The sequence below is a fragment of the Oncorhynchus mykiss genome, chromosome 17 (genome assembly GCF_057628025.1).
Source record: "Oncorhynchus mykiss isolate SJ-2025 chromosome 17, ASM5762802v1, whole genome shotgun sequence".
NCBI lineage: Eukaryota > Metazoa > Chordata > Actinopteri > Salmoniformes > Salmonidae > Oncorhynchus > Oncorhynchus mykiss.
In genome coordinates this window covers 28,395,354-28,418,315 of record NC_143038.1, presented here as the reverse complement: position 1 = coordinate 28,418,315, position 22,962 = coordinate 28,395,354, and the positions used below count along the sequence as shown (strand labels likewise).

The 22,962-nt window shown below is 41.4% G+C and overlaps 1 protein-coding gene across 2 annotated transcripts in view; it reads left to right on the top strand.

The window, feature by feature from the left end:
• The first annotated feature begins 3,530 nt into the window (after window positions 1-3,530).
• LOC110493940 (carbohydrate sulfotransferase 11) overlaps window positions 3,531-22,962 on the top strand; it is a 28,824-nt gene continuing 9,392 nt past the window's right edge. Inside the window, exons 1-2 of one of the 2 annotated variants that reach the window (XM_021568556.3) lie at window positions 3,531-4,077; window positions 19,396-19,478. In XM_021568556.3, coding sequence (XP_021424231.1) covers window positions 3,984-4,077; window positions 19,396-19,478 — 177 coding nt within the window. In that variant the 5' untranslated portion in view covers window positions 3,531-3,983. Of the gene's footprint in view, window positions 4,078-5,349; window positions 5,562-19,395; window positions 19,479-22,962 lie in introns of those variants that run through there. The other variant, XM_036949959.2, reaches the window with a different exon arrangement.

Here is a 22,962-nt window from a genome sequence, read left to right as displayed (position 1 = left end):
ATCCAGAGGTTGAATAAAGTGGGAAGTAGACTCTCTTCCGGTTATGTATCTACAAAGTGTCTCAGGGTAGTAGTGCTGATCTAGGATCTGTCCGTACAATTTATTAATGATGCTCTAAAAGGCCAAACTGACCCTAGATCAGCACTCCTACTCTGTATTTGTGGAAATGAGTCCAATCCCCCCTGTCCATGTAAATTTATGAGCTAAAAGGCTGATCCTATATAAGCACTCCTACTCTGAGACACGTTATGAATACAGACCCAGGTAGGGAAAATACTGCTGTTTTGACTAACATTGTTTCAAGAACGAGGCTTGTTCTCCATACAGTTGTCTCACTGAGGAAGTTGTGTCAAGGATTGCAAATATGCAAAGCCCCAAAGCCACAGTGTACTTTTGTTACAGGACCCAAGGCTGGCAGTTCCTGTGTTGATTCGCGATATGCTATCAATGACGAGCCATGTTAGTCCTGTCCCACTGCAAACCATGACCACAGTTATGGCTGGCCCTCCTTATCAACATGCCCTAACAACACCATATGTTGTAATGAAGGAGTCTTTTGTTGAAATGTCCTTGTCTAATAGAAGGTATTCTGTTTTTACGTGCCATTATGTTATTATTTTCATCAATCAGTGGTAGTTCACATATTTCCATTGAATGTAATGTAATTAAGTTAAGTAGCTTGGATTGCAACCTGAACAGGTAATGTAGTTTGCTGTATTTACAACTGTGTTTTTCAAACTTCCTTGAGCTGTAACTGACTCTTGCATCAGTGACTCACTGATCCTATCATTTAGTAAGAATGGATTGATCATTCCTTATTACTGAGGTAATGTAGCGTTTGTATTTGGGGTTTGTTTTCCCACGTCTTCCACCTATGATCTACTGTGTTGTTCACACAGTGGCAGAGTGCAGGACATGGACTCAACATTGCCCCCTACTGATGCTTTGGACTATTATATTCTCTGATGAAAAGCCTAGGTGCTATATAGAGTGAAGCTTTTGAAGGCTTCCATGAGCCTTAATAGGGTGTATTTAGACTAGTTTTAAAGTGCGACCATTCTACCAAACACCCTCGTATGAATGTGAGCAGTGGATAACTTTGATTCAAAATAAGTAGAGATGTAAAATAAGTAACATTTTCAGTTAGACTGAGTTACGAATAAGGAGAATAATTTTGTTTGTCCTAGTCTCAACATGTTTCACTTTTATCAATGATGTCCAGTAGGGGACAGCACAGTCTCATATTCCTCTCCAACCACTACCTCCTAGTCCATGAAGGGTTAGTGTGTTCTCATTCCAAAACATCAATCAACTGCTGCGGAGTAAAGTGATTTCAAAGAGCATTACTGTTATTCCTACACCCTTCCAATACCAGCCTCCTGGCCCCTAAATTGAGGGTGGTCCAAATTGACAGCCAGTGATCAATTAAGCATGAAAAGGTAAAGGTTTTTAGCCCAACAGATAAGAGTTTGCAACTTGTCTAGCTCAAGTGAGAGCAAAACATTTATTTGCATAAAGACCAATACAGTCTGCATATTTAGACTCCTATTGATTTTTTTTTTACCCATTGTATGTGTTTGGGACTATTCAAGAAGCATCATTATCAGCTAACGCCTTGAACTTTTCCCCCAGAATTACCTTGGAATGGCTGCAGTTTGCTGTACAGTCTGGGAACATGATATTCCCAATAAACAAATGTACCCTTCTCCTCCTCTGGAGAAAATGTGTTTCCAATGAAACCCTGGAGCCAGTGTAGTGTTTTCAAGGAGGAAGAGGTGGTAACGGGGGGAGGTGAGAAGTGAGGGAGTGAGCTCATATACCTCAACACTGTCAGAAGGGAGCTCAGCCTTGGACCTGTGTCAAGCGCAGAGCAAGAGACCATGCCAGGCTCTCGCTCACTTGCACTCTGCTGTCACCTTCTCCTTTGCCCTACTAATGCTGAAACAGTTACCACAGCAGATTTTTAATTTTTTTTAGCTGGGCAACTCAAGAACAAATTCTTATTTACAATGACGGCCTACTTCAGCCAAACCCAGGCAACACCGGGCCAATTGTGCACCACCCTATGGGACTCCCAATCACAGCCAGGTGTGATACAGCCTGGATTTGAACCAGGGCGCCTGTAGTGACGCCTCTAGCACTGAGGTACAGTGCCTTAGGGATCGGCCCATTTTTTTTCTATTTCAAACAGGTCCATCTGCTTTACATTTTAGTCATTTAGCAGATGCTCTTATCCAGAGGGACTTACAGTTAGTGTGTTCATCTTAATTAAGATAGCTAGGTGAGACAACTACATATCACAGTCGTAATAAGTACATTTTTCCTCAGTAAAGAAGTTATCAACAAAGGCAGTGCTAGTAGGAAAAGACAAAGGTTTTATTTATTTAAAAATACATATTTTTTTTTGGAGGGGGGGTCTAGTTAAACACAACAGACTAATTGGCCTCAGAGCTGACAATGAACCCTCACCATTATCTCCCTAATAAACTGGCAAGCTTCACACCGTCTCCCTACGAGGGCTCTCGTTTGATCACTTGCATGGCTCCTAATCCACACTGGTTTCCGAGCAGGACCTTCTGCCCTGAGACCCAGTGGGAAGCGGAGGTGCCAAATGTCTGGGGGGGTCAAGAGGCAAAGGCTGCTGTACAGGACATGTTACTAGCTCTTAATTAGAAGTACATGCCCCGACCCGAACCAGAGTCCAACGACAGTCATGCCAACAAGTTAATTGTTACGCCAAGAGGTTTGAACATCTTGACAAGGTCGCTAGGTGTTGGGTTAAAGTCGCTACATTACCCTCTTCCTTTGGGAGAGCGTGTCCCCAGGCTTCTCTTTACCGTGTCCCTCGTGTGCACCCGCCTCTCCAATGGCTCCACTTCTGACACCAATGTAGCAATTTCGGGTCCAGCAACTGTCATGCCAACATCTTAACCGCTATGCCAAGAGGTCAAAACCTCTTGACGAGGTCGCTAGGTATTGAGGTCGCTGCTATATGATCAGCAAACAGATTATTCAGTCCCTCTAACAACCGCATGTCCACTTAAGAATGTGTCCCTGATACATGTACAGGTATGCTGTAACTATGAGTAGATTGTTGAATATACACGCCTTTGGTGAGAGGTTACATATACACATGCCGAAGGTATAAGAGATGTATAAGTAGGCTGCTATGCAACTATTTGTACCTCAAATGTAATTACACTATAACAGCGTATGTAGCTACCATGTATTACTAAATACTAGAATGCATCATTATCTTACTTTATTACTGATAACGTTTAGTTAGCCACTACTGGTAGATGCAGGGTCAATAAACACATGCCAAATATTGATGGATTTCTCAAAGGCATTATAGCCTAAACATCACTGTAATCATATCGTTATCAATATCATTGCATTGATAGTGCATTGATACCAGAATGGTTAATTGAATACCGTATCATTTTTATTTCCCAAATGTTCCAACGCTTGGGGGTGTATGTAGCCAAAGCGTCACCTGTTCCATACATGTTTCTGGAAAGTAAAGAGTTAACAGCAAAGCTCACATTTGGAAAGATCTTAAGCTCTGAAGGGTTGCTGAAGGGCATTATAAACCCCTTCGTCGTAAGAGAAGTCGATTGACGTTTTTATTTCGAATAAAATACCTTCTACCCTGGCCAGTAAATTTGTTCATAACTCAAGCGACTGTCATGGCAAGTTGTGCCTGCAACTAATTATTTGCTGACTTCACGTAACTGTCGCTCCTTTTGCGGTTGGACTGTTGTAACTTTTCACCGGCGCAGGATATGCGTGGATGTACATCAAAATGATGAATCGCACAAGTAACAACCAACAATTTGACTTGAAGAAGAGACGGTTCTATCTGTACCCGAGCAATGTACTCGAATCTCCAAATCCCTAACCTTACTTGAGAGTTGAACGGTCCTTTTTCGCATGAACCACAGAAGGACTTGGGTCGGCTTTGTCGTTCCTAAAGATTCAGGATGAGAAAACCCAAAGTTAATCGGATGGTTCTTGCAATGTGCTTGTGGTGTTTTATAATGGTTATATTCTATTTTCACAGCAACCCGAAACCAGGTGAGTCAAATATCCTGCACAAGCCTTTTATTGTATTCATGAATTTGTCATATTTCAGTACATTGAATGGAATATGCATGTTTTCCCATGTGTTTTGCATACAAATTGACTTTTGAACTCATCTCTATTCAAACTCTTTAAATTGCATTTTTTAGGAGTAAAAAAAAATCCATTGTATTTAGACAATGATGTCTCCTGTGTTCTAATACAGTGTGAATATAGATAACAGGGGCATATCATATCCCTACCATGGATGATAACCAAGTAGCCTGCAGCCTTCCATGCCAGCACTTATTCATACTTTTCATTATAATGGGTTTAATAGAGGTGTACACAGTGTACAAAACATTAGGAACACCTATTTCCATGACAGAATAAATAACCAACATCAAGAATCCTTTATTGATGTTGGTCCCATGTGACTCAGTTGGTGAAGCATGGTGCAACGTCAGGGTTGTGGGTTTGATTCCCACAGGGGACCAGTACAAAAATGCATGCACTCACACTACTGTAAGTTGCTCTTCTCCTAAATTATGTAAATGTCATTTCTCTTGTTAAATCCACTTCAATCAGTGTAGATGAAGGGGAGGAGACAGGTTAAAGAAGGATTTTTAAGCCTTGAGACAATTGAGACATGGATTGTGTATATTTGCCATTCAGAGAGTAAATGGGCAAGACAAAATATTTAAGTACTTCGAAAGGGGTACTGTATTAGGTTCCAGGCACACTGGTTTGAGTGTGTTAAGAACGGCAATGCTGCTGGGTTTTTCAAGCAAACCGTTTCCCGTGTGTATCAAGAATGGTCCACCACCCAAAGGCCATCCAAATAACTTTACATAACTGTGGGAAGCATTGGAGTCAACATGGGCCAGCATCTCTGTGGAATGCTTTCAACACCTTGTAGAGTCCATGCCCCGACGAATTGAGGCTGTTCTGAGGTCAAAAGGGGTTGCAACTCAATATTAGAAAGGTGTTCCTAATGTTTTGTACACAATGTATATGCCCATTTACTTAAACAGAAATTATACTTCAGTGAGAAAGTTTGTCATTGTGCAGACTTGGCCAAGTTGGCCTGACTAGACCTAGACTACACGCTATACTACTATAGAAACACATATTTTTTTCCTTGCGGTCAGTGAGTAAGCCACAGAGATGATATGTTTAAAGTGTGTGTTATTGTTGTACGGTGTCTCCACCCCACTCTCTCAACAGCTTTCACAACTGTTTTACCTCATGTCCCACCCTCTGTCTCTCTTTCCCGTTGGGACGTAGAGCAGAATGGAGGAAAACTTGAATTACCAGCCTGATTGGTTCAGTGTTTCCTCTGCCATGTGGAATAACGTGGTGAGAGTTTGCTGCTGTCGGTGTATCCGTTCACTGTGAGACCCGGCCTTCTCCTCTAGCCCCACACTGGTCCCTCTTTGCCCGCACAATGGCCTCATTCAGACATGTCCAACCATACTCAGTCCATGTGGTCCTACAAGGTAACATTTTGGGCTTTTTCTAAAACTTTTGAACAGAATGGTCACCTTTTGTGGAGCTCTGTAGGTGCGTGTTGCTCTACTTGTGACATTGTTTTTAAGAACGTATTCCGTTTATCAAATCAAAGTCCTAAACTTAAAATGTTGTTGAAATTACCCCCTTTCTATCTAGCATAATGCCATGAAAGGTTTTGCTCAAGCTAAGGTCAATCAATATGGGTTTGTCACTTTGTTACGGGTGCATCTTATTGTAGGTCTTCAGCATGACATAAGCACAAATGTATGCATGGATTTCTGTAACAGGAAATGCCTCTGAGCATTCAGATGTCAATAGATCTACGTGAAAGAGCACACGTTCATACCGATGCACAGGTCTGGGTAACAAAATCTGCATCCTTTGCCAAATGAATTTGGATGGGCTTCGAAATGTTGCAGTCGGGCGTGCAGATGAGACTTTGGGAACATTTCCATTTCTAAGTCTGTTTTGTTAGACCCCAGTCTGACGTAGATGTCTTACTATGTTAACAAAGGGAGAGTATCAGTATCGTATCACACTGGACAGCATTGTTTAACTTACAAAAAGGGCAGCGTCAATATTCTCCCACTTGCTGAAGCTGGGATTTCTGTGTACACAGTCCTCACTCTCATGTTCAAGAAAGATAATTACATAGACTGCACCAGATGCTGGCGATAGCCTCTGATCCCCTGACCCAGGAGACGCAAATAAAATGTTTGTGGTGGCCACGCTAAAATCAACGTGTATTCAACCCAATATACCCTTTGTGGTTTGCAGCGGAAGCCAGTGGATCTTGAGGATCCGACAAAAAAGCCTTGGTGGAACAGCCCGACTTTTGAAAAGCTGTGAGACAGCATATGTGGCACTAAACCTCAATGGAATGTTATGTCTATAACGCAGACACACTGTCAGGATCCTTCCACCACTAACCTCTCTATATGCCCTGTAAGCCAGTGCATGCTTCTGTGGTGTACAAGTCAGAAATATGTTTTACAAGTGGAAGGGTGAAAGAAGACACACAAGGCTCCAACCAATGATTTCACTCATTTAGTTCTGATCTGAGGCCTGATTGCCCTATCTTGGTCCCAACCATTATGTCCCAACCATCATTATGGCTAATTAAGGAAACCTGGCCGTAGATCAGTGCTTGGGGCAACTATCAGCTTACACTGTGAAGTTGGTCCCCACCTCATACCTGCCTTGCCTGGGCTTGACTCGAGCATTGGGGTCATAAAATGCTTATCTGCTCAACACGCGAGTGTCAAAAACAATTGCAGTGCCCCAGACTAATACAAATATCCTTAGCCACAAATCTGTACATTGTCTTACCTTTTAGAAGAGTAGGAGCACAAAGTGTCTTGAACTTTGTTCTAGGGAATGTTCCTGTCTCTCATATGTTTGTCATTGTTGTTTGACTTCAGTCTAGTACTATGTGTCCCTGAAGAGATACTGACTGTCTGTCATGCAGATCTCGATGGTACTCTCAGGTTGCCAAGTGAAATTAGTTCTGCCTGAGATTGCCGTCAGATCTGTAGCCATCTTGGGATATTGATGACAGTTCAGTTCAGCCCTGCTGTTCCTACCTGTTCTTTTCCCCCTGCCAGTTGCATATTCATGTAGAACACAGGAGGTTGGTGGTACCTTAATTGGGGAGGACAGGCTCGGGGTAATGGCTGGAGCGGAATGGGTGGAATGGTATCAAACACATGGTTTCCATGTGTTTGATGCCATTCCATTTGTGCCGTTCCAGCCATTATTATGAGCCATCCTCCTGCTCAGCATCCTCCAATGATGTAGATCAATCGTTCCAGGATTAGATAAGTTTGTGTGATGCGGGAACACGGATTTCTTCGCTCACTCTGGTTTTGTTCATAATTGGCCTCTATTACTTCCAGCTGCTCTCACCATGGCACAAATCCCTATCTAGGATTGGATTATCTTCTCACACAGAGGACTACTGGGAATAGCAATGGGAATTCTCTCCATCATTTTGTTTTGTGGAATTTTGATGTACTCTGTCAACCCTGTGTTCTTGTTTTGTCCCCAGTTTGGCACTGTCACCTAAATGTTAGCTTTGAAGTTAAAACTGTTCCCAGATCTGTGCTGAAGGTCACTTTATCCCCCCTAGATTGCCCATGCTGACTCAGCAATTTCGCAGATCCCCGTGGAGCGCTTTGAGAGGCTTGTTCTCCTCACTAGGCGAAACACTTGTCTTCTGACCGGCACATAACGGGCGTAGCATGTAAGGTGTTCCCATGTCATCAACCTGGCACGCAATTAAAGACTTCAACCTTGGTGACGACCCAAAGAACCGTCTGGAAGACGTCCCTCCTTGTGGAACACCATAGTCTGCTTTGCTGCTATAGGCAGCCTTGCTACTCTTTTTACCCCCACAAATGTGCCTATACACAATATAAGCCCCCACCTGTTCTGTAATTCATACTATGTGTCTCGGGGAAAGACCAAGACAATACCTGCCCCACATCTGCTTGCACTCTCCTAAGACTCTCACTCTCGTTAAAAAAGATAACCCCCACCACCCACGCTCCCGTGGATGTGCAGTAACACCTTTCACATTAGAGGTCGGCCGATTTCAAGTTTTCATAACAACCCGAAATCGGTATTTTTGGGCGCCAATTGTTTTTTTTGTTTTTTTTTACACCTTTATTTAATCTTTATTTAACTGGGCAAGTCAGTTAAGAACACATTCTTATTTTCAATGACGGCTTAGGAACGGTGGGTTAACTGCCTCGTTTAGGGGCAGACAGACAGATTTTCACCTTGTCAGCTCGGGGGATCCTCTCTTGCAACCTTACAGTTAACTAGTCCAACGCAATAACGACCTGCCTCTCGCTCGTTGCACTCCACAAGGAGACTGCCTGTTATGCGAATCCAGTAAGACAAGGTAAGTTGCTAGCTAGCATTAAACTTATCTTATAAAAAACAATCAATCCTAATCACTAGTTAACTACACATGGTTGATAATATTACTAGATATTATCTAGCGTGTCCTGCGTTGCATATAATCTGAGTGAGCATACAAGCAAACAAGTGTCTAAGTATCTGACTGAGCGGTGGTAGGCAGAAGCAGGCGCGCAAACATTCATTCAAACAGCACTTTCGTGCGTTTTGCCAGCAGCTCTTCGTTGTGCGTCAAGCATTGCGCTGTTTATGACTTCAAACCTATCAACTCCCAAGATGAGGCTGGTGTAACCGAAGTGAAATGGATAGCTAGTTAGCGCGCGCTAATAGCGTTTCAAACATCACTCGCTCTGAGCCTTGGGGTGGTTGTTTCCCTTGCTCTGCATGAGTAACGCTGCTTCGATGTGCTGGCTGTTGTCGTTGTGTTGCTGGTTCGAGCCCAGGGAGGAGCGAGGAGAGGGACGGAAGCTATACTGTTACACTGGCAATACTAAAGTGCCTATAAGAACATCCAATAGTCAAAGGTTAATGAAATACAAATGGTATAGAGGGAAATAGTCCTATAATAACTACAACCTAAAACTTCTTACCTGGGAATATTGAAGACTCATGTTAAAAGGAACCACCAGCTTTCATATGTTCGCATGTTCTGAGCAAGAAACTGAAACGTTAGCTTTCTTACATAGCACATATTGCACTTTTACGTTCTTCTCCAACACTTTGTTTTTGCATTATTTAAACCAAATTGAACATGTTTCATTATCTACTTGAGGCTAGATTGATTTCATTGATGTGTTATATTAAGTTAAAATAAGTGTTCATTCAGTATTGTTGTAATTGTCATTATTACAAATTTAAAAAAAATTAATCGTCCAATTAATCGGTATCGGCTTGTTTGGTCCTCCAATAATCAGTATCGGCGTTGAAAAAAGCAGAATCGGTCGACCTCTACTTCACATACATTGCAGCAGCGGGGATCGGCCTCCACACAGTAGTGTCTCTCTCATTAAAGCGCCTCTCTTTGGCAGACCTGGAGAGCCCGCGGAGGGGGATGGGGCCCCTGCTCCCCGAGGGATTTCCACACAGAGCAGCGTTCATGGCAGGGACAGGAGAAACACACATTGGCCTTTCTACATTCTGCATCTCCTAAGCTCTTGCTACTGTACCAGAAAGGGAGAGTGGGAAAGAGAGAGGATCAGCATGGGTTCTAACTTCACAGTGTAAGCTAATAGGACTTGGTCAGCTCACATTAAATGGGTTTTTGGTTGAGTGCAATGAACACCTTTATAGAGTACTACAGTATGAGTCATAATACCAATAAAACCATGTGGTCAAACAAAGAAATGATTCCAATCGTTTTTCCACCATTCATTTTTCCCATAGGGATTTTAGAAACACTTAAAAAAAGGGCTGTGTTTCATGTAGGCTTACCCTGGCATGACGTTTTAATAACCGTGTAAATCTTTTCAGGACAAGGTGACTTATCAATATACAGTATGCGGCTGTATTTACTCCCCCAAAATGAAATGCTAATTAGCTGCTAATGTGGCTATCATATAGAACTACAAATGCCATGATGATATGGATGAGACTGCCGAATAGAAGCAATGGTAAGAATCTCTGGATTAACTATCTAATGTTAGCTAAATTTAGTAATTAATACATTGGATACATTTCTTTAAATTGACAATTCTGTAAACTGTTTAAAACTGTTTTAAATTGACTAAATACCTGTTAGCAAAGGTGTCAGCTAGAGATGGCGTGCAGGATCTTTCAAGGATTTGTGGTCTTGCACAATGTCTACTTTGATGCTAATTAGCATTTTTTTTTATCTGAGAGTAAATGGAGCCAAATATATTGATAAAACTCATCTTGTCTGATTGAGATTTACCTGGTTATCAAAATGTCACGCAAAGGTAAGCCGACATGAAACACAGCCCTTATTTTAAGTGTTTCTAAAATTCCCTATGGGAAAAATGAATCGTGGAAAAATTATTGGAACCATTTCCCTGTTTGACCGCTAGGTTTTATGGGTATTATGACACATCCACTGTGGGGCTCTATTAGGTAGACAAGTCTGTACTTGGGTTACATTTTTTGTCACTTAGCCAGCAGATCTTTTTATTTATCCGTTATTTTACCAGGTAAGTTGACTGAGAACACGTTCTCATTTGCAGCAACGACCTGGGGAATAGTTACAGGGGAGAGGAGGAGGATGAATGAGCCAATTGTAAACTCAGGATTATTAGGTGACTGTGATGGTTTGAGGGCCAGATTGGGAATTTAGCCAGGATACCGGGGTTAACACCCCTACTCTTATGATAAGTGCCATGGGATCTTTAATGACCTCAGAGAGTCAGGACACCCATTTAACGTCCCATCCGAAAGACGGCACCCTACACAGGGCAGTGTCCCAATCACTGCCCTGGGGCATTGTGATAAAAAAAAATAAACCAGAGGAAAGAGTGCCTCCTACTGGCCCTCCAACACCACTTCCAGCAGCAGGTCTCCCATCCAGGAACTGACCAGGACCAACCCTGCTTAGCTTTAGAAGCAAGCAAGAAACAATCTTATTCTGAGCAATACTCAACATATACAATGAGCAATTTTTGGGGTTTACTTAGGCCTAGATCTTCAGCCGCTGGCTGGTAATGCTTGCAAATGCAACAATTTATCTTCCGTAATTGGATGGGAAACTCCTGAACGTATTGCTCATTAGTTTTCATCCGAATACATTTTAATTCATCAGAAGAATAGCAAATAGAGTGATTTGTAGATTTTTTTGTGTAACTTTCCATGGTTATAGAATGATAATAACTAGTGCTGTGACACTTTCGCATTTGATTTTTTTTATGGCAAAAATGAAAACACGAAGCAGACCAGTTTGGTCCTTTAAAAACCTGCTGTTTGTAAAATATTGTGTGCTGTAGCTTGGAAAATAAATTAAAATGACTAGAAGACAACATAATGATGTCTGTTTCCAACATTATGACTGTTTTCCTAAATAAGTTACATTCACTTCATGTTTTATTTCCTTGCCACGATACTAATAAGTATAGAGATACTGGTATCGTCCCGGCCCTAATAATAACAACAGGAAGTTAAGGTACTAAGAGCACATTGATTCAATGTGTCATCTCTGCTCGTTCCTGGAATACAGTAGCTATAGTCATCACATTCTGCCAGGTCCTGCTTCGCATATTCAAAAATAGTACTGACGTTACCTGTACTCCTGGCATTTAATTAGGGAAAAAATGAAAAGGTTTGGGAGGGGTCGTATTTAAAATGTGTGCTGCCTTTAACTGACAGTGGCAATTTCCATAAGGAAGTTGTAATGTGTTTATAAAACAGTTTGAAATACATCAATGTACTGTATCACTGTTCACCACAAAATGCCCCCACACCTTGGCACACTCTAGGCAAGGGCCAGGCCAAAGTGACAACATTACCCTTTGGAGACCCGTTCTCTCTCTATTACTGTACAAGTTGGCTCCATTGACAACAGTGGCACTGGCAACACCTTTTTTATCATCAACATTATTTAAGCATCAACATTATTTTTGTCATTGTGATTGGCCCACAAATGGTAAAGCTATGTCTGTAGAGAAAGTAACCTTTAAATGGTCTTCTATACTGAACAAAAATATAAACCCAATGTAAGTGTTGGTCCCATGTTTCATGAGCTGAAATAAAATATCCCAGAAATGTTCCATACGCACAAAAAAACGTATTTCTCTAAATTTTGTGCACAAATTTGGTTACATCCCTGTTAGTGAGCATTTCTCCTTTGCCAAGATAATCCATCCACCTGACAGGTGCGGCATATCAAGAAGCTGATCAAACAGCCGGATCATTGCATGGGTGCACCTTGTGCTGGGGACAGTAAAAGGCCACTAAAAAGTGCAATTTTGTCACACAACACAATACCACAGATATCTCAAGTTTTGAGGGAGCATGCAATTGACATGCTGACTGCAGGAATGCCACCCAGAGCTGTTGCCAAATAATTTCATGTTAATTTCTCTACCATAAACCGCCTCCAACATCGTTTCAGAGAATTTGGTAGTATGTCCACTCCAGCCCAGGACCTCCACATCCGGCTTCTTCACCTGCCGGATCGATTATATTTTTGGCCAGTATAATTTCAAGTTCCACAGTCATGTGTGCAAGTACAGTGAAATGCCTTTCTTGCAATCTGTAAATCCAACAATGCAATGGTCAATATCAATGTGGTACTAAAAATAACATAAGGTAGAACAAAAACACACGAGAAATAAAAAATAAGAAGAACACGAGAAAGTAAGAAGTTACTGTATATACAAGGTCAATTGTTCAGCATGGAGATGGTTGTTTCTCCACACAAATAACATGTCATTTCTATTAGCAAGACATCAGTTAGCAAGACATTAGCAAGTTTTCAAAAAATATTATATTTTGACATGCAGTTATTCAGATCTAGCTTGCCAACTTAGTAGCTGTTGGGTTTATAGGTTATCCCCAGCTACAGTGGTCTACAGTATATCTTTCCCGCATGCCTTGCTCTGGCATGGAGAGTGTGAGTGTGTTCATTGTTCACAAGTGGCTTGACATTCAGACTTGCCGAGTCTCACACGGGCGTGGAGAGAGAGACACACACATCGTCCGTTCACCTTTTTCCTTGCCACACATACATACATTTCCCTCTATACTCTTCATCTTACAAAAGTAGTATTCAATTGCCTTTATCCTTGGTGGAACTACCATGTAATGCAGACACAGCATTGTAGACCACAGTGGCTGTCCCTGACCTTTAAATTAACCCTAACCTTAACTAAACCCTTAACCATGACCCTAACCTTAACCTATTTTTAACCAATTCTTAAATTAAATATTGGTTTGCAGGTCAGAAGTGTGCATATAGCATTTCCCCTCCTTGAGCCCGCCACACACGTTGCTTCCTGCTTATACGGTGTATCTCTATAAAGTCACTCACTCCTGACTCATGTCACAACAGCATCATCAAATTGGATCTAATGCTGCTTAGCCTAATGGGTATATATAGAGCTTGAAGCTCAACAGCCTTATAAATATTGTGATAGCATGCTATTGGTTGATTGGATTGGGATCGGACAAGATTAAGCTATCAGAGCCAGTCCATTCAATGTGATAGCATGAATGCTAAGAAACAAAACATTTTCCCTTAGCCATTCTTTACATTATATCTTATTTAGCATATTACATCAGGACTCCTAGAGTATATACCGTGCACACGCACAAGGCACGTATTCTTAACTCTCCCTCTTCCTTGTTGCAGGTGAAGGTTTGATTGCGTGGCAGTCTTACTCTGCTGGATTTCTGATGCACCCAGCCTTTCCTCTTCTGTCAGTGTGTGTGTGTTGAAGTTAATCCACACTGCAGTTAGGTGTCACTTTCCTCCCTCTTTTAGAACGTATGCCTTTTGGGTTAATCCAGCCACAGCACGTTGAGTTGTGTCGTTTACAGACATGGGGCACCTGTTTTCAAGATTTAATGTCATGTGCACAATTTTAGTGAATTGCCTTTGTTGCAAGCTCTAAACCCAACATTGCGGTAATCAATATTAATGTATCACTAAAAATAACATAAGGTAGAACAAAATGACAAAATAAATAAAAATAAGAACACGAGAGAGTAAGAAGCTATATACAGGGTCACTTTCAATACCATATTTACATTGTGCAGGGATACTGGAGTGATAGAGGTACTGTAGATACTGTATGTATAGGGGTAAGGCATCAGGATATATGATAAACAGAGTAGCAGCAGTGTAAATGAGGATTGCATGTGAGTGTAGTTAGTATAAATGTGTGTGCATGTTATGTGTGTGTTGGAGTGCCAGTGTGCGTGAGTGTGTAGAGTCCTGTGAGTGTCTACAGAGACAGTCCAAAATACAAATTTAACACAAGGGTCAAGTCAGATAACCTGTTGAGCCATTCTGTTATCTATTTAGCAGTCATATGACTTGGGAATAGACTTGATGCACTGGTACTGCTTGCCGTGCGGAAGCAGAGTCTTTAATGATTTTCCGGAATTTCCTTTCACATCGCCTGATATAGAGGTCCTGGATGGCAGGGAGCTCGGCCCCAGTGATGTACTGGGCTGTATATACCGCCCTCTGTAGCGCCATGTGATCGAGGGCGGTGCAGTTGCCATACCAAGCAGTGATGCAATCAGTCACAATGCTCTCAATGGTGCAGCTACATAACTTTTTGAGGATTTGAGGGCCCATTCCAAACCTTTTCAACCTCCTGAGGGGGAAGAGGCGCTGTCACGCCTTCTTCGTGACTGTACGTGTGTGAGTGGACCATTTTATGTCCTTAGTGATTTGGAGACCGAGGAACTTGAAGTTCTCGAACCGCTCCACTTAAAGGAGCAGTTCTCTCTGTGGGTCTAAACCCAAGAAGTTCTGGAAGACGGTGAAATACCTTGAGAATAAACCCTCCTCCTCACAGCTGCCCATGTCACTTAATGTTGATAATCTGGTAGATACTGTGGCTGAGCTCATTTATCAACACTTCATTAAGTCAGGATTCCTATTTGACTCAGCCACGTCTCCTTCTATTTTGCCCTGTTTGTCAAAAGTATTTGAAAAACTTGTCAATAATCAACTGACTTGCTTTCTTGATGGCTATAGTATTCTCTCTGGTATGCAATCTGCTTTCCACTCAGGTTATGGATGTGTCACTGCAACCTTAAAGGTCCTAAATTATGTCACCACTGCACTTGACTCTAAGCAATATTGCTGCAATATTTATTGCCATGGCCAAAGCTTTCTCTGCTCTTAACCTTTTTCGGAACACCTCCAAAGCAAAGGTCATGGGGTTCGGTAAGAAGAATGTCTCTACCTTCTTGACCTTCATGCTGTCGTCGGTGCCTAACAATGTTTGCACCATGTTTGTATTACTACCATGTTGTGTTGCTGCCATGTTGTGTTGTTGTCATGTGTTGCCACAATTGTTTTGTTGCTACCATTGTTGTGTTGTCTTACGTCTCTCTTTATGTAATGTTGTGGTGCCTCTTTTGTCGTGATGTGTGTTTTGTCCTACTTTTAAAAATTGTTTTATCCCAGCCCTCATCCCCACAGGAGGCCTTTTGCCTTGGTAGGCCATCATTGTAAATAAGAATGTTATCTTAATTGACTTGCTTAGTTAAATAAAGGTTAAATACAAATCAAATAAATAAACCTACCACAATGTATATTTATATTTTCTCTGTGTGATGTCTCTCCTCTCTGGGGAGGTTCCCAGTGCTTAGAATGCAGCCACGTTGCGTCCTTTATTTAAAGAGGGAGCTCAAGCTGATCCTAACTGTTATAGGATAATTTCTATCTTAAAGTTACCTCTTAAAACGGATGAAATGCATAGTCATTTGCTTCGGGTTAGTCTCACCTTACCATACTCCCATACTCCTGAAATCGAGGCTAGCGTTGGGTCAACATACAGATGCCACTTAAAATTGTGATGACAAGTCTTAAACCAGTTCTCTTCCATTAAAGAATATGAATTGTGAATTCTCCCAGTAAAGAAAAACGGACAAAATATTGAAAATGCTAGTTTCAAACACTGCATGTCTCAGCTGGTCTTTTATGCCGTAAAATCACATCTCAAGTTTTGCAGTCAATTGTAAAGTGGAATAAGAAAATTCAGGCGATACAAATGTATACAGTGATACACATTTATGACGTATCGTCATAAATCGTAACTTCGCAGGTACTTCGCAGGTAGAAAGTCTCCTCAATTCCTTTTGACAGGTTTGAGAAGTGCCTCTGTATAGCTTTACTCGAGAGTTGAAACATGTCGGACCACTGTCAGAAGAGGCCCTCTCTTTCTCTTTGAACTGGACATAGACTGACTGCTTTTACGGCCTTAACAGGGCTGAGTTAGTACCATATTGACTTGAACAGCGGAGGTCGTTAAAGCAGGGGATAATATATTCAAATCGGGCATACTGAAAGCAGGTGGACAGGTCTTACGAGCTGGGAATGACTGTGTACAATGTAATCTGTGTATATGTAGCCCCATACCTTTTTTCAATGTCTTGATGCAAGGACTAAGAACACACCAGATGGCCTTTACACTACTAGAAGAGAAGTGTTTCCTGAAAATGTTATGGCATGGTTACAGTATGTGCTTCAGCTGTTTGCAATGTCCTTAAACTTAACATAAACACTGTCTTGCGTTTGCCAAAAGAGCTGAACATATAGAAACATACGGGATGACTGTATAAACATATTTTCTGAATGTTGATGTCCTCTTGAAGTCATGCGCTGAGGGATCTCTGGTGTGTAGTGAGTAGACTGCACAAACTGGTTGAATCAAGCACTACCCGCTGGGTCAAAACTGGTTTAATAAACATTGTTTCCAGGTCATTTGAACAACAACAAAAATGTATGTGATGTTGAATTCATGTGGAACTGATTGGGTTTGGAAAAAAGTCATCAACGTAAGGGAATTTCGTCTTTATTTCACACAACATTTAACCTAAATCCAATCACGTGGTCATTTTTTTTGTTGAATTCACGTTAGTTGACAACTAAACCAAATGTAAAACAAAACTAGATGTTGAAATGACGCCTGTGCCCGGTGGGTAAAACTCAACGGACACTATGAAAGCTTAACCCAAGTTTATTCTTCCCAGAGGATCAATACAGCTGCATTAGACAAAGACATTTTCACAGAAGAACTGATATTGAACCCTTCCTCCTAGGCTGAGTCTCCTCCTACACATCTGAACAGACAACGCATCTCTGTTGCTAGACAGAACCTTTGTGATATCTGTTCTTCCTCACTTCCATTGACCTCTACCCCAAATTCCTCACTCCTCCCAAACTCAAGGATGTCATGGTGATTGGTACCAGACTGTGTCTCTTCTCCCAGAGGATCCCTCCCATAGGATCCCTGATGTCTAACAATAACATATCCTGACATAATGTAAACCATTATACATTACCCTCTCTTCCTCAGTGACATGAATACGTGTATTTCATATTCTCAGAACCCAACAGTAGTGACTAGTACGAGAATGTTACATTTTTGTGAAGGAGACGCAGGGAGTCAGAAAGCAGGTGCAGCCTGTGAGTTTAATAGGAACGAACATGAACTGAATACAAAAACAGGAGTAGCGTCTAAACATGAAAACCGGAAACAATACTACCTAATGGGTGATACAACGGAGTGCTAGATAAAAGGGAAGTAATCAGGTAGTAATAATGTCCAGGTGTGCCTCATGATGGGGCGCAGGTGTGTGTAATGATGGTTGCCAGGTGAGCGTAATGATGGGTTGCCAGGACCGGCGGTTAGTAGACTGGTGATGTTGAGTGCCGTAGCGGGAGTAGACGTGACAATTTTAGACCAAACTACGGTGGTTGGGTCAGTGGACAGTTGGGTACATAGGAAGACTGTATGCCACCAGTTGTAGTCTCTCCAGTCTAAATCTGTCCACCAGACTGGTGTACTGTATGGTGGCTAAGTTGGTCCTGTTGATCTCCTTAGTGTGGGTTGCAGTGTGTGTTCCACTCATTTGGTCAGAGTGACACATCAGTTTGTTTTATCCTTTTCATACTTTTATGTTCAATCCCAGTCATATTTAGTTTTTTAATTAGCTACTGGAAGTCTTGCTAATTAATTTAAGTTTTAAGCAAATTATTCTCAGTAGGTGAATGCTCCATTCTTGTACAGTAACATTAAGGAATAAATTGGTGCCGTTGATGATGTCGGATTTCTGAAGACGTGCTTGATGGCACTGAAACACAGACAATTATCTCAGCCATGCCCTGTCTGGCTGCACCCTCTCCAACCCTCCCCTGTCTCAAGAGACCATGTCTGTGACTCTTTGTCTCTCTCAATTCCAATGTGAAGGTTTCTTGTCAACCCACACTGTCTGACAAATGTGACATTTTTTTTTACCAAACACAGTAAATTGCATGCTTGCACCGTCAACCATTTTGTTTTTATAGAACATCACATGAGCCACAGCATACGAAACAGAGGCTACGACAACAACAGCCTATACAACAACAATCTAAATGCCACGTCATGTTTCTTAAAGTAACTCTAAAGTAGTCTCAGAGGCTTCCTACCGCTGTTTATCCTCCATCTGCTCTCTTGGTTTTCTATGATTGCAAGCAAATTTTCACCCTTTTTCGCCTCATACTTCCTTCCACCTCCTCCTCTGCTCCCATAAAGGAGTGCTGTTTTCAGTAGTGTTGCTGCCTTGTATGTTTAGGAGAGAGCTACAGTAAAAGATACAGTAGTCTGAATGGATGCACAGTCCTTTTTGAGGCCTGGTTTTACATAAAATACCCTCTCTTTTTTCTGTGTGCTTCTATGACAACCTGTAGTTTGGGTGTGCGCACCTGTTTGTTAGTGTTTAATGACGCTCAGGTGTGTAGTAGTGTGTACAGTATGTAATAAATTACACATGGGTGAGTTTATCTTTCTGGTCTCCCTTTGACTCAACTGTATTTCTGACTTTCTATTAGGCTATATTAAAGTCTCTGATTGTGGTTACATTCCTACCTTTACATTTAACATGATTCATGATTATCTCTCTTGCCCTTTTTTAGGAAGTTGCGCATTTTCACGAACACTAACTAAACTATGGCACGGACGTAAAATACATTTTGCCCTAGTTTCAACTAGGCTGTGTCAGAGTGGTCGCTTCTCAAGCATTGGGCTCAACATTAAACAAACATGAAATTTGCATTCAGATTGAAAGTTCAGTAAAAACTTGCCATACCTGATGATTTGCCACAATGGCATAACATGGAGTGTGTGGATACCAATGTAGAATGCAGCAGAGATGGCTAGCGGTCTTGAGGGTGTACTATAGGTAATCTGCCTGTACTGACCTAGATGTGTGTACCTGTGTGTGTTTTCTCAGCCTCAGCGCAGGGCAGTGGGAGGAGCAGCGGCCAGGGAAAGTCAGGGAGAAGTCCACTCCAGATGCTCTATGACAGTGACCAGGTAAGTCCCGCCCACCACCAGGTAGCTTTCACATCATTGGCTGATGAATTTATAGCTACATGAATGTTTATGACCACTGAACTTGTTTTGGTCATGTTTTGATGAGTTTTTCTAGGTGCATTTTTTTAATATTCAGAGCCTTTGCTGTTTACTTGCTGAAAGTTCTGTATAATGTGAGTGTTAACCTTATTGGTTGAGGAAAGCTGACATTTAATTCTGCTGCTGCTGCGCTCTCTCGTTGAATGACAGCAAACGCTTAATTGAAGAATCCCGTCCATATTTCCCACCCCTACTGTTGACCTACTGTATCACCGCAAAGGGTTGTAGACTTCGGCTACCGAACTTCAACTTACCTCATGAAAACATTTTGTGTGCGCGGACAGCCGAAATCTCAAATTAATATATGCGGCATCTGTTTCATGTTTCATTCCATCTGTGATGTGAATGGTTTGTCTGTAAAACCAGATTTAGATTAAATCATAACTATTAAGCCCACATTGCACTACAGCTGTACCTTAAGCTACAAGGGTCGGGTGTCTTGAAATCTGTACATCTTAAGCCTTTGAAACTGTCTGCTGTAGTTACCGGTGACAGTCAGTGATTGACACAGGTGCGACCCTTGACCTTTTTTTTTAGGTTTGTTTACTGTCTAGTACAGCTCTTTTGAAGTTACTCATCAGACAAAAGTTCAAACGTCTGCGTAAAATTTAGCCGCAGAAGATGATTTGAAAATGATTCATTCCTAGCCCTGACTTGGCGATTCCAGACTACAGTCAGACATTGGTTAGTAAAATACAATTATTTTACATGCTTAGGATGAAAAAAGATTAATTATAAATGCAAAGGGAATTCACACAGTTATTTTTGCCTGCTTCTCACGTGTGGTGGGCATAAAACCATCTTGTTCAAAATAAAAATAACTGACATAGATGCTAGCAAAGTTACAATCTCCCCCTCTCTCTCTCCCTCCCTCTTTTGACTTGTCATACCACTGTTGAAAAAAAGTCCAGACAGTGATAGAGTGCAGTATAAAGTTCCCTATAAATAGTTTAGTGATTAACATGGGTAACTGGGATCCCGGGACTGTCCCAGGAACACTCTTCACATTTCCTGAAAAAATTGAATGACAAGATCTGGGAAATTACAAAAAAATGTCTCCAATGTTGCACTTCTGCAATACTACAAAATACACGACATGCGCAGCAGCAGATTAGCAAAAAATAAAATTACACCTTATCCAAACAGGTTGTCGCATGGAAGCCTTAAACCTAGTGTATTTACTTCACACAAAGTCACCATAAATTCAAAGCACACTGTTATGTTCGTTGTTTGAAGGATTGGACCAAGGTGCAGCGTGGAAAGCACTCATCATATTTATTAAAGTGAACCAGCAACAAAACAAAATAAAGAGTAACGAAACGTCCAGCTAACGAAAGACAGCTGCCTCTTATTGGGAACCATACCAGGCCAACATAGAAATATACAAACTAGAGTACCCACCCTAGTCACACCCTGACCTAACCAAAATAGAGAATAAAAAGGCTCTCTAAGGTCCGGGCGTGACACACACGCATAATTGATACTGCAGTACTGCACACACACACCAGAATGCAGTTCATAAGCCCTACAATAAACCCTTACAGTATGACCTATAAAATAACGTGTGCCTCTTTGAGCTGTCATTGTGACTCTTCAGACAGTCACAAATTGAATCTGCACAATTCACTACATAGGCATCTCTGTCTGTTAACAATTCATGAGGGGAAATTCTAACTTCTCCTGTCCTACAGCCTAAGCTATTTTCCTATCCAGTCCCTATCCCACTGAAACCCCAAATCCTGAGTCCTGTCCCTCATGAAAATTCCTAACTTTATTCTGTAATCGCCTATGACTGTCAAAATACCATTATAACATTTTCCCTGCTTCTCTGCGCTGTCTCGTACTTGCTGCCCATATGAGAGCTTCGGTAGAGAATGTGTGATCAACAAACGGTATGAGAGTAGATATGGATATTTTTATCTTGACATTTCAACTTTTTCCACTCTTCAGCTCACGGTTATTCATGAGCTGATCTGCAAGCTGTATAATCATCAACTTGATTTTGCCAAATAGAGGAGATATTCTGACATTCGTTGAAGGAGGTTACCTAGCAAGCGTAGCAACTTTGGTCGTTTGACTTTTGTTTGACTGCCGTTGCAAACTGTGTTTGATTCTACAACGCTTTATTCGGGGTGCGTCCTGGGGGCCTCTGTGTCGAGATAGCCTCCCGCTGAAATGCGATGAATTAATTAAAGAACATGATAAAGCTCAGAATTTATGAGTGGCCTGTTTTGCAATTCACAACAATGGCATTGGCGATCAAAGATAGTTACTATAACATTACTAAAATATCTGTTTAATTTGCGCTGAAATCTTTACATAGTGGCACAACCAAGCCGGTGCAGCGCCCCTCTTAACCCTGGCATAGTGACCATATCTTGGTTTTAAACACTTTAAGTGGGTAATTCTTTAAGTGGGTAATTCTTTAAGTGGGTATTTTTGCAGTATTTCCCCGGACTCTCTCTGTTAGTAGGAATTATTCCCGGTAAACGGGAAAATATGAATCGGGAAAATATGAATCCCTAATAAGTAGCCTATAGAGTTGTACTTTATAGGCTACTTAAATACCTCATGACATTCTTCTTCTAAACAAACATCTATACAGTGTGTCACTATGACGGTTTGACATTCTGGTGTCAGCAGAGGCAAAAAGCTAACCTGTGGCCTGGAACTCTCTGCAATTACTTTTCATCAACACAAGGTTCGCTAAAACCTTATGGCAACATTTTACATTACATGGGCATTACTCCAGGGTAATTGTAATGTAAAAAACATACATAGTTACCGGGATGTGTTTGTATGTACAGGTTGTGGTATATTATACAGTATGACATTACGTAGGGACTGTTCCAGAACTAAGACTTGGAGAGAATGTGAGAGAAATTAGCTTGGCTGTTGCCAATTAAATCATACAGGGAGGGTAGTCTGAGGCTCATGCCAAATGACAGAACTGCTTGAGACATTATTTACTTATAATCGCTTGCAGTTTTCTTTTTGTTATTTTGCACTTCGCTTGTCCAAAGTGGAACTCTGTGCTCTTGCTATACTTTGAGGAAATGTGTTTGAGTTTATGCAGGCAGCAAGCAAAACTGGTGGAAGATTTTAACAAATATTATTCTGATTTGTCTAACTTTAGTTTTGGAACACGAAAGGGTGTAATTACTTTATACTGGAAATGTAACTTAAGCAAAGGTTTTACAATGCATGGAGAGTTGACCTTGCATGCTTAAGTTACCCTTATATGCTGACTACACTGGCCATGCACGTACGTCCGCATGCGCCATCGCAAGCATTTAGATTTTGTTCATCCATACCAGACGCGATCATGACTCGCAGGTAAAAATATTTAAACCAACTGTGAACCAACTATATTAATTGCGGGTCA